This window comes from Ixodes scapularis, unplaced genomic scaffold (assembly GCF_016920785.2).
Source record: "Ixodes scapularis isolate PalLabHiFi unplaced genomic scaffold, ASM1692078v2 PGA_scaffold3__209_contigs__length_174095766, whole genome shotgun sequence".
Classification (NCBI taxonomy): domain Eukaryota; kingdom Metazoa; phylum Arthropoda; class Arachnida; order Ixodida; family Ixodidae; genus Ixodes; species Ixodes scapularis.
This window is the reverse complement of record NW_024609868.1, coordinates 12,788,067-12,807,064: the sequence shown is the minus strand read 5'-3', so window position 1 is coordinate 12,807,064 and position 18,998 is coordinate 12,788,067. Positions and strand designations below refer to the sequence as shown.

The window sequence follows — 18,998 nt, the reverse complement described above, 5'->3', positions numbered from 1 at the left end:
GTTACGAGAGACGACTACAGATCGTACTCCTCTGAAAAAAGTATGCGCGGAGAACTACTCCGGACCGCTCGACGCGCTCCGCCACTTTTCCACGGAGCGGTTGGAGCTGCTCGGACGAGCGCCCCACTGGCTCCAGATCTACAAGCGGCACACGGAGATATTGCTCTCATCTCGCGAGGAAAACAAGAATCCGCTCGGCGAGCGCGCGCCGAGCGCTCGCTATTTGCCAGATGAAGGAGTTATAATACTTTCGTCGTCGAAGCGCACTGCCCTTCCTGAAGTCCCGGGAATATTCTCCTGTGGCCGCCTCAAAAGAGAGTGGAGGATGATGTATTGTCCGTTTTCATGTACCAATGTCTTTCCTCACTGTCCCTTAACCACAGTATGCGCGGATTTGCGAAACAGTTGCAAATTAATCGTAACAGTTTCATTACGATCGCTTGCCCTCGACGATTTACCATTTCTTCTGTTTGTACTCGACACGTTTTCCTGACTTGGCTGCCGCGACATCAGCCATCTTTAAGATCAGGATAAACTTATGAAATACTGAATGTGATCCTTAAAATGAAGGACATTTACACATCACCGAGGCCGCTTGCCGTCAGGGAACATAAGCCCGAATTCTAAAACGAGGGAGGGAAAAGGTGGTGAATACTTTCAATCGGTGGAAGCTCTGGGTATAGTCGAAACTTCGGCGAGTTAATTCTGCATTGTGAAATTAAAACCAGCGCAAAGACGGACGAAGGACGAATAGATGAACACAGACAAAGCGCTGACTTACACATGTTATTTTAAGAAAATAACAGTTGTAACACAGCGCTCTGTCTGTGTGCATCTACTCGTTCTTCGTCGGGGATGTTTTTAATTTCACCAGCTCTTGGTGGTTCTAATTACAGGTTCTACTGTTAGGGGAAAGTGTCCGGTTGTCGCTAAGTAAATGTTCTAACCATTACGCCCATGCCCTGTTAAGGGCGATCTTACTTCACCAGTTTACGCTCGAACTAAACATTTCATGGCCCAGTGCCTTTATTACTGTATGATAAGTATCTAAGCGTGTTGGATATTTCAATTTGCGATCACTCTTAGTGTAAGCGCTGTAGTCATATAGTTTTGAAGGATTAAAACAGAGCGAACAAGATGAAGGACAAGAGGTGACGTAGATAGACAGAACACTGACTCTCTACTGAACTTCACTGGAAAGCAACACAAAAAATCGCCGTGAATAAATAGGAGGCAATTTTATCATCTTGTCATGCACTCTGACTGTCATACACGTGCCCCCAAGAACGCGTTTTTTATCAAACGGGGAGATCGAGGGCACGCTTACGCACACGTCATTTCCGCGTTGAGATATGTGGTACGCCTCGGCAATTTCTTTGGTTGCTTGCTGTCTATAACTCCCCGGATGACAGTGCCTTCTAACATCGATTCGCACCCAGATCAGTCGCAATGAAATGAATAGCGAGATTGTCCGAGGGCGATGACCTCACCAAGAGCGCGTGTTCTGTTATCCTATCATTTATAGATCGGCCTGTCTGGCCGATGTATACTCTATTGCAGGACAAGGGTATCTGATAAACTAGAGGTAGCTAAAGAATTCAGAAATTGGCGTTACGTGGATTGGTATGGTATTCTCTAGAAAAATTTCAAGAATACCTAGAACCTATACGTCAGTCTTGAAATTTATTATAGTTTCAATAGGATGTCCCTGCTTATGCTTTCAGGATTCTTCAATTTTCTGAAGGCGTCTACGGCGACGTACAGAGAAAATGACCTGGTGGTTTTCTTCAATGGGCCCCAGGCTATAGTCGTAACGGTAACACCGGCAGCAGTCGAGGTAAGTAATAATATTCAACGCAAGTTTAATAGCAATAAGGTTAAAACTACCCCAGTCGTGATCGAGCTCAACAATAAAAATATTAACCACGCAGTGACATTGTGTGGACCAGCTGTAGCGCAGAAGTTTAATCACCAATCACTATTACGGCAGACATATACGCAATTTTCTAAATAACATTTCAGGTGTATTTTTGAGTTAGCGATACTGGCCCTTGAAGGAGCTGCCTACAATGGAAACTTCTATAGTTACTCACAAGGTAACGAACGGCAGGAAGGAGCTTCAGTTCGGCCATAGCCTCCTCTTTACTCACAAAGCCTGACAGTTCGACGACGGAGCCATAGAGTGCCCGGTCGCAGATTTGGAGAGTGAGGATCTGGTAGAGCAGGGCACCAAAGGGCCATTTCTCTAGGAACCCGGACGTCAGCGCGCAGCTTTTGCAGCGGCGAGGACCCGAAACACACTTGTTCGCTCGGGAGAAGTTTGTTTCGGCGTCTCACCGCAGCGAGGCGCCAGTCACGTGGCTCTCCTCTCATCCGTTGTCTTCCTCTCCTCCTTTTTCATTGCGGCGGCCGCTTCTCGTGGCGATCTGCCAGGCTTTTTCAGCATATAGGAGGCTATGGTTCGGCGCCTCGAGTGTCTCGAGGTGTCTGGGAGTGTCTCGAGGTGCACGATACTCTTCGGCGTCTCAGGGACCTCGACTGTGCGCGCGCAGCCGAACCACGGAGTAAGGCAGGGAGCGAGGGCTAAAAACCGGAAGTTTGAAAAACGCGCTCTGCACTTTTCTTGTTTCTCCAGTAATCCCAGTACTAAATTTGAAACACTTGCCAGACGAAGGGGTTGCATGACACGCGGCAATATTTAGGAGAAGTCAATTAACCAGGCAAATAAATAGCGAGGATACTCTACAGAACAGAGGCTCTCTCAAAATGCACACATCTACTGTAAAAAAAAACAAAAAACTTTTATTTTAGTAAAATAAAAAGTGTATCTGAGGGTGTCTGAGAAAACCAGGGTCAATCTAAAATCGGCCGTAAAAATCAGCGCATGCACGTAGAAATCTAAACTTTTTGTCGAAGGTGTATTTCAGAGGCCGGTTTTATAATGTAAAATTACGAAGCGTAGCTCCCTTTTTGTAAAAAATAGAGCCAGAGAACTTGCCGAAGTCAACGGCGGACAGCGACGCAGACGACCGAGTCGAGTGGCGAGGCCCGTTTGGCGCACGTATTGGTAGATGGCGCTACCTCCTTATCAATACTATCAAGACTGTTCGGAACGACCGTGGCCTATTAAAAAAAATATATTTTTGTAGTGTACCTTTGGTTAAAAAATAAACGAGGACAATGACAGCAAAACTTGAAGTTAAAAAAATAAAAGAAAACGCGGTTGCACAACGACGGCGCCGACAGCGCTCTTGTTGAGGACAAATTTCGTGAGCATGTCGTATGCTTTCTTTCGCTTGTCGGCTACACCTTCCGACGCTATTCTCGACGCCACCTATCAATACGTGCGCAAAACGCGCCCGTCACTCAACTCAGTCGCCTGTGTCGCCGTTGACCATGGCAAGTTGTTTGGCCCAATCGTTTTACAGAAAGGAAGCTACGCTTTGTAATTTCGCATGACAAAACTGACCTCTGCAATACACTTTTGACAAAACGTTTAGTATGCTAAGTGTAAGCGCCGATTTATACCGCCAATTCTAGATAGATCCTGGGTATGTTGGACACCCTAGCTAGCGTTGAAACCATAGCAGTAGTTCTTAAAGTGACCATGCAACAATTTTTTTTATTTTGGCTCATTAAATGGGGAGTTGACCTCTGTCTTTAATAGAATGAAGAAACACTATTTATAGTTACGTGCACAACAAAGTTTTATTTGAAAAAAAAAATAATGAAGCAAACGCTCCTAAGTAGTACCACGAACTACTGGACCTTGACCGTGGTCAGGGATATATAGACCCCCATGAATAATAATTCTGTGACATAAAAAGTTAAGAAGCAGTTATTTGAACATAACCCACATTACAAAAAAAAAATGTTGAGAATGGCTTAATGTTATTGAAAGCCACGGTTGTGCGCTCTTGATATGAATTTTGTCAAGACTTTCAGAAACGCAATATTACTATTTTTTTCTGAATAAACATTGTATCGTTTTAAACCTCCAGGCTCTGGTGAAAAGCAGCAACAACGTCAACAAGCCATTCATTTACCACTTCATGGAGCCTGCAATGGGGACGGGTTTGATAGTCAGGTAATAAACTCTTCCAGTATACCTCCAGTGAGATAGAATTAATGCGCGGTAAACTGACGCCATTCGATGTCATGTTTCTAAAGCTCATATACAAGAAATAATATATGTACACCTGACGACACGCACAGTGAAGGGAACTCTTAAGCTCAACGAGCACCCAGGACGTGCCAGAAAGCGTCGTACCACGTTCCATGTGGCGGCGTGTGCCTTCCAGAAGATCCTATATGCACACACACACACACACAGATATGTATATATATATATATATATATATATATATATACCCGTATAGAATACTCATATCTGGGGCATTTCTGGCCATGTCAAACATTTAATGATTACATACGGCCTATATACAGCCTTATCTGGCAAACCTACACCCTTGTCTGACGAATATAAAGCCTTATCTGGAATATACACAGCCTTATCTTAGGCATATACTTCGTTATCTGGTGTGTATACATCCTTTTATGTCGGCCGTTTTTCAATATATAGAAAAGTTAAAAAAACCAAGTTATAAAAAGTGCACTGTTAGCAAACTGCAAATGACTCATTGTTCAAGAGCTGAATATTAGGACAAATCATTCCAAAATTCAGTTTTGACAAACAGAGTTTATGATTATTTTACTTTTCACGAGGATTTCATTGTAGCCTAATTATTTTGAAGTGTTAACATTCGATCCTTTGCTAAATCCCCCAAGCGCACAGACCCGTATTCGAGGAATTATGGGAACTGTCATATCACCTGAATGAGCTGCAGGCATCCTTGTACAGCTTCAAACACGCTTATATTAAGTTAGAAACGCTAAAAATGCTAGAAACAGCCCCGTTGACTGCTAAATCCTGGTTTTTGTTATTGTGATTTTTCGGCTTTTTAAGCAATTTCTGCTAAAACAACAATTGCAACAATGATCATATTGTAAGAGATTTCTGCGGCTCCGTCAGGCTGAAAGGTGGATCGCATGCACAGTATCGTAAACGCTGGCATTGACGAGAAATTTTAAAAGTGATATGACAGGGCCTTGCGCTCTATAGGACGCTTGTTCAGGGTGACTACAAATTACGCTCATATCTTTGTAACCATGGAATTGGTTGCAACTGCCGATCACTAGGGAGCTGAAGGAACACCATTACACGATTCCTCGAATTCGGGTCGGGGCACGTGAGGGATTTAGCAAATGGTCTATTGTAGACAATAAAAAATATAAAGTGCTTATTTCAGGCGTGTGTGCTTGTTGTGACATGCCTGGCCAGATCTGGAATTTCCATACCGGTCCAGGGATGTCAGACTATATCTCGCAGATAAATCAAATCAGGTTATATCTGGCCAACTTTTGATATGTGCCCTATCTGAAATCTTCAGATCTGGCCAGATATACTTTTTTGGAAGGATATATATATATATATATATTGTAGCGGACAAGGAAAAGGAAGAAAAGGTCGAGTGGAGAACGGGGGATTGAATGCTGGGTTGCCCGTTTAGCCCATGAGCTGAGACTCCCGCAACAATATATATATATATATATATATAGAGAGAGAGAGAGAGAGAGAGAGACAGAGAGAGAGAGAGAGAAAAAGAAAGAGAGAGGGTGATGTTTTTTATGCGGAACACATTTAAAAAAAAGGTGGCTTTACTGCTACGTGAATGTCGTCCCCACTATATGCGTCTTAAACTCGGCGGACATTCGAGGGGCGAAATACCGTCACAGCTTGGTGATTAATTAAGTAAAAGTTGTTGTTGCAGGTAGAAGGCTAGAGGTTGCGTAACGCGGATGATTTCATTATCATGAAGTTCTGTAACCGCAAGCCTTGTACCTGCTCCACGAGTGGTAACTTCAGTGCACTACTACGCTTCTAACGCGCTCAAAGTCTTTCTGAAAATTTGTCATTTAGTGGTTTTAGATAACCTTCAGCAAGTTTATAATTGATACAATATGTCTATTTTTTATTTATTTGAAAGTTAATTAGCGAATTTTAATTAATTATCCGACGGATCGTTACGATTAGCCCTCTATATTATGTCAACCTGGCATATAACTCATCTGCACAAACCGCATAAGATTAACGTTAACGGCTTTTTTTAAACAAATTTCAAACCAACGTCAATTTCTGGTTTGAATTTTTTTACTCGCAAGTGCCTGTTTTCGCCCATGTCAGTTACTTTCTCACTCTCTCTCTCTCTCTATATATATATATATATCATTATAGACTTCATACTTATGTTGAATTGGACTGGTAAGTACGGTACTTTATGTGCCATCGGGAGTAAATGCCGGATTCTGTTTGAGGGACATTATCTGATAGAAAGAATTAAGCGCATGTTGCTGCTTTCTTGTTCTGACTCCAGCGAAAAGAATGTATGGAGACCAAGAAGAAAAACCATCAATCCAGCCTTCCATGCTCGCAACCTGGACTCTTATGTTCCCATTATGAGTCGAAGACTGGAACGTTTCACAAGAAAACTTGAAGTGATTAATGATTCTGCGTCGGGGTACTTCAATATTATGGCCCCGGTGAGGGCCGCAACATTTGGTGTCCTGATGGGTAAAACGCTTTTTCACGCATTCTAGAAAAACAATTTGAGAGCAATATGTTGCTAGCTCATTGAATTAATTTTTACTTTTAACGATGTCGAATTGAAACCTCTCAGCTGTCTTAAATCCTCACGCTAGAAAATAATAATGCTTAGGAGTAGTACCGACCAATCTCTTGCTTGGTCGGCACAAGTCAAACGCCTCAGAGCCAAAATCATTACTGTAGTTTTTATCACGATATTCAATCGTAGATCATACAGACGTTCCTCTGGTTCATTCTTTCGGAATATTATGCAATAAACGTTTTATAGGCCTTCTAGATTATAGCCACTGATCTATATGACAATATGATTGATCGCGTATAGGCGCGTGGTCGCTGCAGTGCGAATGCGGTCGCCAGAAGATACGCGTCGGCCATTTTATACACAACACAGAGTCGGCCGCGTGAAGCGTGTTAGAGACCGGGTGGCTGCGTGCTGAAGGGCGCGTTTCCAGTTTGATCGATGTTGCTCGTCGACAAAGTTTGTTTTCTGTTAATCATCTTAAGACGCATTTTGTTAAAACAATTTTTTATTATTTTCATTATCTGAGTGACCTTTTTATTTATATATTTATTAAATGTTCTGTTAATTTTTGTTTTATTCCCTCTGAGTACACTTTTTTTTCTATCCACTTTCCTCTTTCTTCAGCACGATGTACCCAACTAGCATTACTCAGTTCGGTTAACCTTTTCAATCAAACATGTTTTCTGTTATTAACACTTAAATTGGAGCCATAAAACGCGTGAATGTTAATAAACTTAACAATAAAGAGAAAGGCTGAGACAAAGGTGTAGGTACAGTTGGGGAGGTACAAGCAAGCTAAAAGGACCAGCTACAGCGGCAACACATACACAGAACATAAATACAACATTTATTGCGGGGCACAAGACATTATACATCATCCTATAGGAGAGCAGCATATTCAAAAGGAAAAATATATTGCATAAGCATAATTTCTTACGTAAAAATAAAGGATACATTTTTTATGATAAAGTAGTTTCATCTATGTTAAATAAATTAAAGCTATTAAGCAACCTTGAGAGATTAAATACGGTGAATTGGAGGGCCGTATATAAAACGAGGATTACCAACCAACTAAACCAACCCATGGGCAGTGTTTGTTTGCGTGAGGTGTACTTTTTACTCTCAGTGCAAGCAAAGAAATCACTCTCTGTATTTTCTCTACATTCTGCGACCATATTATAAGAATTCAGACTTACAGAGGTAGCCTTTCCGGAATACTTCAATTAGATTATCGCGAGAAAGGTCCCTATGGTGTTGGGTCTGATATTTTTTCATAAGTGAATATTCCACTATTAATCTGATGTTCCTTTTAGAGTTTTAACTTACCGTATCTCAACTAAAGAATGCATAGTAGTGCTTCGTAATATTTAATGACACAAATACCTTAATTCACAATAATGTTTTATATACGCGGATGAATGTATCATATGTGCACCATTGAGTATGCATAAGGGACGGTAAAAATTTAACCGACTTGTTTTCTTGTTAATCAGAAACGGTGTTTGGAATCTCTGACATAGAAGACGAGGAGTTTGAAAGTAAAGGGCACATAAAACGAATGCAAACGTAAGTAGTAGCAGCACCTTCCAATTTTTCGATTTCAAATTCACTACATGTACATCTATGCGTATAATTGGACGCATGCCTTTTTTTCTTTTTGTTTAGCTAATGTAGTGACTTTCCGTCATTTTACATTTGAATAAGTAAAATAACCGTATATGCCGTCTGATGAGCTCATTCCTACCGACGACTTTTTAAAGTGAGCTTATGTTTCACGGAAGATAATTATTTTGTCAACTGGATGGTAGTGGGGCATTGACGGCTTGTTCAGATTCCATAAACAAGTTAAGTTAAAGTAAAGGATCTACTGCGTTTACCCTTTTTTGTGTAATGCGTGTTCAGTAACAAGAAGCGTATGAACGCATTATGTATTATCTCTTCTAACAAACAATGTAATTGAATACACCGCAAGCCCCTTCCCTCCCCCCCCCCCCAAAAAAAAAACAAAGGAAAGAAGTTGTAAATTTTTCTTTCTGTTAATAAATATATGAATATGTCGGTTCTCTCGTAGACTGGCAATCATTATAAAATCACGAGGCCCACTGATGCTGTCAGGAATGCCACATGTCATGACATTTTTTTCCCAGTTTCTGCGACGGATTTATTTCCCGTATTTGTAACGTCGCTTACTGGTGGGACTTCATCTACGAATTCAGCAGCGAGGGCAAGAATCACCATAGAGTATCACGGATATTAAGAGACTATTGTCGCCAGGTACGTTTTGTATCTTTCGTGAACTCTTTCCTTCCATTTTCTTTGTTGATGACTACTCAGGACTTTGCTATGTAACACCCTTGCAACAGACTGGCTAACTAGAAAAGAAAGAAAGAAAACGGACAGACAAATCATATAAAAAAGACATAATGGGAAATATAAACTTCTACTGGTTTTCTTAAGGGCTTATCAAAAAGTCAGAACTTCTGCTTAAACAATTTTACATTTTAACAGCCACGCTCCCGATTATAAATACTTGCTGTGGTATATTGATATATTAGTGCAGGGGTGGCCAAACTACGGCTCGCGAGCCGCATGCCCCTCTTCGCGTGTTTAAGTGCGGCTCGCGGCTCCCTCCCCCTTCCCCCACCCCCCTCCCCCGCCTCCCTCCCGGTCACACGAGCACTGTCCCAAAAAGAGAAATAGAATGCGTCTTAAATCAGAAGACAGGTTGCGGTTTGGTAGTCTTCTGCTACTTCTACCTTACGCACAGTGGGACTGCTTTTGACTCGGATAGATGGAAAGTAGTTCCAGTTTCGTTTATTACTCTGGACAAAAGTTTGCACCCCCCCCCCCCCCCCCCAACTCGCGGCTTTTGGAAGCTTTGTGGTTTTGTTTGCAGCTCTTAGGCCGGACCAGCCTGGCCACCCCTGTCTTACTGTTTAAAGCAACTGAATCTTTTCCATCCCTATAACTAAAGAGTTTAAGCTGATCGAGGTATCCTTAAAAAAAATTATTATATAAGCCTTTTTTTATTACTTGTCGTGTTTGCAGGTGCTGCCTGGACATACACTGGACGTAGACTATTTTGTACCTGGTGTGCAGCTCTTGTACCTGTAAATACCAATGGAAGTTGCAATGTTAATTACCTAGCCGAATATCAAACCTCAATTGTTTTGGACCAGGTCAGTTCAAACAAGTCTTATAACCATAGATAGAAGAATCAGGGTGTACGTCTAGTATATGTCCATCTTGTTCCTTTTCTCCAGAAATTATTTTTGTCTTTTGTTGTCCAGCTCACTAGCACCTTTGCATTTAATTGCATCATTATCATAACCTTAAAATGCAAGCTTTCACCCTTGTTGGTGTTATCTGGTGGCAGCTGATAAAACCTGTTTGCTCTACCTCTACTGACGTCTAACCCCTGGTTAGCTCAGTTTTGTAGAGCGCTCCACTAGAAATGGAGAGGTCCCCGGTTCGATACCAGGGACAGGCGGTATGTTTCAGTCACGCAACAGTCACCTAGCTGTGTTTGGAGATTTGTGTTTGTCTTTTGTCCCTCTTGTTCCCCTTCTCCAGGGATTATATTCGTCGTTTTTGTCCAGCTCGCCTGCAGCTTTGCATTTAATTGCATTATTAACCGGGTGTACTTGTTTTTACATTTCATTTTTGCGTTGAAACCAAGATAATTACGGCGCGCAAAGAAGAACTGATGGACAAGAACCACGTGAGAAACTCCACGAGATCCTTCCTGGATATTCTTCTTCAAATGCACATGCAAGACGAAACGCTTACTGAGAGTGAAATCCTGGACGAAACCATCACAATACTCGGTGCTGTGAGTTTCCAATATCATCTATACACCATGGTTCAGCTTGATTAGCGTGACTCATTAAATTCTTAGATTATTGTCTCCCCTCCTTTAGCTTTGCATGATCTGCTATCTTTATGGCTAATACATCAAGGGGCCTGAGAAACAGACCATTCGACTATAAAGTGAAAGGGTCTGTTTAGCAGTTGAATATTTAGGTGTGTGTGTGTGTGTGGGTGGATTGTGACAAAAAATAAGTTTCAAGTTCTTTGAACCATGAACAATTGAATTACATTAATGCTTGTAAACGCAGCACTTAGGCATGGCGGAAAATACGCCTAAAAACATGGACAAAGAAAGAAGCAGACAGGACGAGGCGTAACTTGCAACTGAATTTTACTGAAGAAAACACATGAAAGAAGAATAAAACCCTACATGCGCAAAGATGATGGGCTTTCATTAACCCCATGAAAAGCCTGCCGTCACTGTCGAGTGACCAATAAAAACCCGCTCCTTATCGGATAAGGCAACAGAAGGAGCACTAATACACACATTCGTGCCATGGGCCCTTATCATAAATGCCTCGTGTATCTCACGTTCCAATTTGGATTTGAATTTTCCCATAATCTTGGTATTATTAAACTCAGCCTGACACTCACATCTATCACAATGTACAGCCAAGTGGCCAGAAGGGGATTTCCTGGTGGCGGCTGAGTGTTCTCTGATTCTATCACTAATGTTCCTCCCCGTCTGGCCAACATAAACTCTACCGCAAAGCAGGGGAACCTCATAAGTGACCCCTAAGGCACATTGTCGAAACTTGGTGGCATGATACTTTCAGCACGCCCCTTCCGCATCACCTGACACACCTGCATTATTTATTCTTTGGCAAAGCTTAGAAAGCTTGTTTGGGGCAGAAAAAACTACAGGAATGCGAAACTTATTTGCCACCTTTTTGAGGTTGTGAGACAGGATAACAGGTCTAACTTCAGACCTTGCCCTCTCAGCCTCCTCTCGCCCAGCTAGCCTCTACAGATCAGAAATAATGGGTTCTTCCATAAGCACATCATAACTCGTTCATCCAGCGTTTAAAATATTTCGAGCTTTTCTAGGTATAGCCTTGATAGGGAGTGATATTGTTTTCGTTAATCTTTAGTGCGCCGTCTTGTACTTAAATGGGCACTAAAGTCGATTCTGAGATCGTTCTTTTGTGGCGACAACTCAATTTAGACGCTCTAAGCGCCCCAACAAAACCCGAAATCACAATCGTGCGTAGCTTATTTTCTTGTCAAAAGCGTGTTCAAAATTGCGACACGCTCTTTTTCGAAAAGAATTTTCTTCCGAGTGAAGTGGTTGACGAAGGGCGCATGTCGGCGAGTTGCAAGTAATGGCTTCGCCCGCGGAGAAAAAGAGAAGTCTTATTTTAATGTGAACCTAGCAAACTCTCTACGAAACAAGTTATAATAAAGTCATTCGGAATCTGCGCGTATTCTAGCGCTTTCAGTGGTCTACACAATGTAGTCCGCAAGAAAAAAGAATCCACATGTTTTTCTATTGCCCTGAGATGAGTATGAGGTTTTGTAATATAGGTCTTCGTATAAGTGGGAACTAACACATTTTAAACAATATAAGATCAAAAACGACTTTTTTTCAAAAATGACTTAATTGCCCCCTTTAAGGTCTCACCAGCCTTATAATTTGTAACCTGTTTTATTGGAACGCTGACCTAGAAATCCTGACCTTAATATTTCGTCTTCCATTAGTTACTACTGGTGCAAATACTATTTTAAACGGAATAGACAAATAAATCAATTGTGTTTGGAGCAGAAATACATCAGTGCATATTATTTTACTTACTGTATATGCGCGCTTTATACCTTTACCGAATGGACTGCTGACTAGTCCACAACGTTTTGCTCTTCAATGCAGGGATTTGATACAACCGCTACGTCGGCGGCGTTTTGCTTGTACCTTCTCGGAAATCATTTGGAGGTCCAAAAAAAGTTACACGAAGAACTAGATAGGGTTTTTGGAGATGATGTTGACCGTCCAGTAACTTTGGATGACCTCAGGGATCTGCCGTACTTGGACTGCGTGATTAAGGTAATACATCGATGAACTTCGAATCACCTGATAAGCAGCTACACATCCAGATTTGGAAGAGTTTCAATCGCTTAATCTGTTACTCATCTGGATGCTTTATAGGAAACGTTGCGGCTTTATCCCTCTGTTCCGGTGGTGGCGCGGCACATTGACGAGGACATGAAAATAGGCAAGTGTCAAGTAAATGTGGAGCCTATACGGAGCGCAAGTTTGTCCGTTTTTATTGGTTTTATTGGCTAATGCCGAACTCGGATTCGCACCGGAGCCATTATGAGACGCTTGGAACTCGGCATGTCTGCTTTTCGTAAACTGTCACTGACTACGCGGAGCGCAAGTTCGTCTAATATTTTTGCAGGGGTTACGGTGACTTTAGAACACCGAGCTCTGATGGTGGAAGGATAGTGGGTACACATCAAGACAGCTTGCTTTGAGGTCTACTTACTGTGCTTCAACCAGAACCAATGAGAGCTCGGCGTTCTGACGTCACCCCAACCCCGGCAAAAAAAAGCAGACAAACTTGCGCTCCGAATAATCAGTGACAGCTAACGGAAAGCTGGCATGCCGAGTGCAAAGCATTTCATAATGGCTCTGGTGCAAATCCAACTCGGCATTAGCCAATTAGAGGGCTTTAGAACGAATCCCTAAGCAAGAAGCGTGAACATTATAAGTCCTGCCATGTGTTTCTCATCATGTCAGTGACTGGGGGCACCTCAGTAACCCATCGTTTATAATCTGCTACTATGGTACCTGGCGCGTGTCTCCCACTGGTGTGTTTAGCGTCCCATCTCGCCCATATATCGTAAAAGGTACTGTAGTGGCAACAAATGACGTCACAGAAGCCGGAGAGTCATCCTGTTGGATGTCGCGATCCTGGCGACTGATCGTAAAAGTGCTAGCAAAAATACCGAGCCAACGCGATTGCCGCTGTCGTCGCGGCGTCCCAACTTGTAGCTACCGAAGCTTCTGTGGACTGTCACAATGAGGAGCGACCTGCAGCAGAACAGACGTCTGCCACATCTACCACTGCTAGAGGGACACCGCCAGGATCGCGACCGGCGACAGCATGACACTCCTATGACGTTACTGGGTTGAAATCGAGAGACCATTTTTTTTTTTGGAGGCAGTAATCACAACGGTCGGAGACGCCTTCCAAGCAGCATACTAGTACCTTCCACCCTAATATGTGTGATGACATATGTATGTAATCATTATACTCCAGAAATAAAGAGCGCATAAGGATTCTACGTTGTGTTAACAGGTGAACAGCTTATTCCAAAGGGAACAGTAGTAGTGACGCTGATCTACTTCCTGCAAAGACACCAGAAGTTCTACGATGAGCCGAACACCTTCGTTCCTGAAAGATTCCAGGAAAACAATGGAAGACATCAATATGCCTTCATTCCTTTCTTCGGAGGGCAGAGGAACTGTATCGGTGAGTTGTGATGCGGTTATCATCCTCTACACTCTTTTCCAACTCAGATATATTTGAATTGATATCGCACGTTTTATGGCCTCTGTGTCTGAAATCGTTTTCACACGTGCCACCTGCCATAACATTTTCGGTACAACGTTGCACCTAGGAGTTTCTCAATATCATACTCAGTTTGTTAAATATTTTGTTGCAAGCAACTGCAAATCGGTAACGACACTCAGTAAAATCTATATAAGTTAATTTTCCTGGAGAGCATATTTAACGGCCACTCACTGCGAACAATGAATAATCGTTGTGAGTGAGATACGATTAGAAAACGAGCATGTTTCACTTTCTGCTAGTCCCTGCGCATATCACATTATCAAATCTAACCCTATCCTAAACTTCGTAATTGGTTTGATTATTTTCCTATTCCTCGTGATTGTCTATTTCCGTCTTCTGCAGGCAAATGAATTCAGACATTATTTTTAGAGTGTCGGTACTTTTTGTGAACCTACGGTACATACCAGTGTTGGAGGTAACGTGTTACTTGTAAAGACGTTACTTGTAACGCGTTACATTTTTCGTTAACGCAGTAACGTACTCGTTAGTTATCTGAATTACTAACGAGTAAAGTACTTTCGTTACTTTTTTACGGTATCGGCTATCAAATTACGTTACTCGTTACTTTTGACCAAAACGGGTGAAATACATTAGGTATTTGGGAAAAGGCCACGACGACTGATCTAACCTTTAGAATAGCAATCTTGTGCATAAAACTGGAGACGTTAGGGGAACTAAATTCAAGTCAGTAAGCTCAATGGAGGATCTAGCTTCTCTGCTCGAGGGGCAACTATTTGCGCTCGAGCACGCAATCCCCAGGCAATGCCGTATCTTGCTGCTAAGATTTCTGAACCTTCGATTTCCTAAAACGGTGGGTTTTCCACTTATCAGTTCATTTATTCAACCATCCATCTCAAAATCCTGACAAGCTTATCGCTGCAGGGAACCAGCATCCGTCCCAGTAAACATAAAAACACCGTTCGGATCAAGAAAGACATCCGTTAAAAGCCGACACTATCTCGATTCTCGAAGGCGAAAAAAACCTTCGGCAACAAGCTAATCCCGTTCGTCCTCCTTTTTTTTTTTTTTTTCATAGTGTCATTGCCCACGAGGTTTGAACGAACGACTGCGTTACAGCCACCCCCCCCTCTCCCTCCCTCCTCTTCCGCCTCTGCTTTGTGCAACAGAGGTGGACAGCGGGAAGGGGGGGGGGGGGGTGGAGACAACTAGTGGCGACTAGTGGCGAAGCGATTTGCTCGTTTCTAGCTACAAAAACAACGAAAAAAAAAAACGAAACACCCTTTGTGGAATGCTTTACCCTCGCTCTCCCTCTCGCTGCCTGGAAGTTCTTGACCCACTTTTGTACCCAGAAGAATCTTTCGCTTGGACCCTTGACCCCTAAGGTCATAATAAGAAAAACTAAAAAGTTTCAAACCTGGAGAGAAAACTAACAAACACGAAACCTTTTTTTTTTCTTTTCGCAAAAAAACTAAGAGTTACTGCTGGTAATAGGCAGCAAGTGATTATAACCAGTGGGCTGGTAACCGGTGTCCTGTTCCACATAGTGAAGTAAATCAGTCTCTGGTAATAGTATGAACCGGACTGTTACTAAAACCGGCGTAAAGGTGAGGGGTGTTGGTTTGCTGGTTGTGTTCCAGCAGTCCCCGTTCGCATGCTGCCAAACATATGTACTACAGTGCGCTGCAATATGAAAGACCCACGGTAGCGTAACGTAAAAGTAACGTAAAAGTAACGTTCGTTATTTTTGAAAAGTAACGGTAACGGTCTATCGTTACGTTTGTAAAAAAGAACGTAGTTACGTAACTTAACCTAACGCAATAATTTATACCAAACTAACGAGTAACGCTATTTCGTTACTTTTTTTCGGTAACGGGAACAACACTGGTACATACCTTGTTAGTTTTTTTTTTGTGGTAATTGTGAAATTCTAGATATAACTTGCTGTAAATATCTAACAACGAAAAGTTCATTTTCTTTCGAACTTTTCTGAATATCCAGTAAATGACGAAGAGCTCCGATCTAAACGAAAAAGAACTCTAGATGTTGAACTCAAACGACAGCCACAGTGGGCCAGACATATCCTAAAAAAGCGGTACATCCATTGCAAAGTGGAAAGTGTGAATGCAATTGTCTTTGGTATCGAATGTCTGGAACGATGCGTCTCATTGGAGAAGGCGCCACTAGCTATCAAATGAGAAATTTTAAAACATAAATAGTCCAGATTGCATTTTCTTATGTATAAATGAGTAGAGATGACAATTGTGGTTTTCATAGGTAAGAATACTAAGATTAAATTAAAACTGAATACATTACATCTTTAAATTAGTAAGCTGAAGACGGTATCTCACTTTACATTGTGATCGTCAATATGCGACAGTGCTTGCGGGTCCTTTAACATTGTGACGCGGTCATCTTCGTAGGGTAGAGCTTTTTCAGTTTCCATTTCTCAGGATTTTGAAGGCTGTGTTGCTCTGCCAGATAGTTGAAATGGAGAAACTTCTTTATTTTCCTACTACTCATCACCCCGCGTGAGTGAATGACTAGGCTTTCTTGCCTCCGTCTTTTGCTTGATTTGGTCAGAGAAGTTCTAGAGAACAAGTAACTAAACGAGATTATAACCATAAAGAAAAACAAGAAGGGGGACCTGTAACAAAAAAATATTTACACTTTTACAAGAAAAAACAATATATCAGGATCAATTAGACAGTCACTTTGTCTAACTCCACTAAATATGTTGAAGCAGCGATTTATTTAATCGGAATAATCTCGTTTGCCGGGTATGCTTGCCATGAATTCCATCATTTTCTAAATTATAATATTTGAATTGTTTTTTAACCTGCATTAATCTGAAAATGCATAAGTGTTAAAAGACAAAACAGGACAGTGAAACCTCGTTTGCATTGAATCTATTTACGGAGGTACTTTTAATATTTACTATTTTCAACTTCGTTCATTAAAGAATTCAGAGTTAGTATATCAAGCAATCAAAATACAATTTGCGTATCTTTTCAGTGTATGTAACAATGTAAAATGAAGCTTACGCGCATTTTATTTTGTTTACAGGTCAGCGGTTTGCGGTGCTAAAGGCCAAGGTGCTGGTCGCCCAGGTGATGAGGCGCTTTAAAATTGAATCGAAACTCCCGGAGAGTGAACTCCAGCTGGAGATAGGAATTGTTCTGAGGCCATCTCTGAATCTGGATGTGAAGCTCACTCGAAGGAACCGAACTTTGTGAAGAGAAGACGGACACAACAGTCTGATTTTCGTCAAACATGCAATCTTCTTCATTTTCCAATTCATCATATAAGAATAGAAAAATAACAGTGTTCTTTTCCAAGCATTCGTGGAAGGCCACTTTTCAAATGCAGACACTTTGCGTGTACGTCGAATATGTGCGGTGTAGTTCCCAGTGTAAGGTTATGTGTTCGGCGATTTCCGGACGTTATCTTTCAGTAAGTACCTGATCGCACTTAATGTAAATAATAACAAATAAAATGTGAAAATAAACCTTGAAGTACATGTTAAGTGTGTTTCATCAAGATTGTGTTTTCATCAGCTGTGCTTAGCAGCTGATACATATTAATTTATCATGTCAGTTAGAAAACCTATCAAACTTCCGTGTTAAAACAGCGCAAAGTATGGCCACACTAGTTTACGCTGAGGATGAGCAATATAGGTAGTGCGCCGTGACTGAATGCCTTCGGGTTTAAACCTGGGTCATGCGGTACTGATATACGACCGCTCGCCGGTAGCATGCTCACCCAGATCGTAACGGGCCGGGGTGAGGATTGAACTCAAGATTTCTGGGCAATGGGGTCACAAGGGGGGGGGGGGGGGGGGCGGGGCGAACAGCCTCGGGTGCAGCGCTAAGGGGGGTGTCGCGGCGGGCCACGAGAGCGAAGGGGGGGGGGGGGGGGAGGTCGCGGCGGGCTACCTCCCAGGGTGCCGCTGGCCCTCTTGACGCCGATGTTCCGGGCTTCTGCAGCTCAAACTTCCGCTCTACATTCTTGGAGTTGCGGTGCGTTAACGCTACAGCATTGAAGCCTGAATCTTGCACTTGCTTGGAAACTTATGCCGAAAGTTGTAACAAGATAACCAAACAACCACTAGTGAAGCTTAGTGAAGACCAAAAGTGACAGATGACAGCCAAACGATCAACAGTGGAGAAAAACTTTGGCACTTGTTTGGCGAATTAGGGTCAGGAAGATACCCAGTATCTGGCCAAATAAGTTCAATTTGGCTCGACCGTGGCTTTTCGGACTTTTGAGTCCCTAAATATTTTGATAAAAACCAAATCTCGACCAAAAGAACCATGCAACCGGGGTTCAACTTGCAAAAATAGCTTCTTTTAGTTGCTAGGTATGGCATACTTTTGTGAAATCATTTCTCTTCCGAAATTGTTCTAAAGACATTTGATGGCAAGAAAGTGCACAATTTTCTTTACACGTGCACTCCCCGAAAAACAAACGGAGAAGGGATTTAGCCTGTTGGAATTGACTTACATAAAAAGGTAATGCAGTGGTTAGGTGTTTACTGCGGAAAGCATCAAATAAGGTCTACAGGGCTGAAAGATTCAAGCATCAACGCAATGAACAATTATATATATATAACAATTATATATATATACATATATATATATATATATATATATAATATACAACGTGTTACCAAGGTTGAAAGTACCAAATTTATATTTATGGTTATCCCCGCAACCGCGGGACTACGCGCAGTCCCGCAGCTCCCCACACTTTTTGAATGAACCGGCTCCGAATTTCCGATGCGACATCTTCTTCCCTCGTACGGGCTCCGGTTAGGGTAAATTTACGTTGTGTGTGAGCTGCTGACTGTATGCAAAGGAACGCTGAGACATTTCAAACCCCCCCCCCCCCCCCAAAAAAAAAAAAGAAAAAA

General features: G+C 42.1%; 1 protein-coding gene across 1 annotated transcript; it reads left to right on the top strand.

Moving 5' to 3' along the window:
• The first annotated feature begins 1,702 nt into the window (after positions 1–1,702).
• On the top strand, positions 1,703–17,322 carry LOC115332264 (cytochrome P450 4V2). The gene is made up of 6 exons (XM_042292568.1): positions 1,703–1,837; positions 10,366–10,518; positions 12,421–12,594; positions 12,697–12,763; positions 13,853–14,026; positions 17,153–17,322. Exons 1-6 carry the CDS (start codon positions 1,703–1,705, stop codon positions 17,320–17,322), a joined length of 873 nt encoding a protein of 290 aa, XP_042148502.1.
• The last annotated feature ends 1,676 nt before the right edge of the window (positions 17,323–18,998 follow it).

Coding starts and splice junctions, on each gene's coding strand:
- LOC115332264 (XM_042292568.1), top strand. CDS start 1,703: ATGTCCCTGCTTATGCTTTCAGGATTCTTCAATTTTCTGAAGGCGTCT. Junction 10,519..12,420: donor CCATCACAATACTCGGTGCT/GTGAGTTTCCAA, acceptor TCTTCAATGCAG/GGATTTGATACAACCGCTAC. Junction 12,764..13,852: donor TGACGAGGACATGAAAATAG/GCAAGTGTCAAG, acceptor TTGTGTTAACAG/GTGAACAGCTTATTCCAAAG.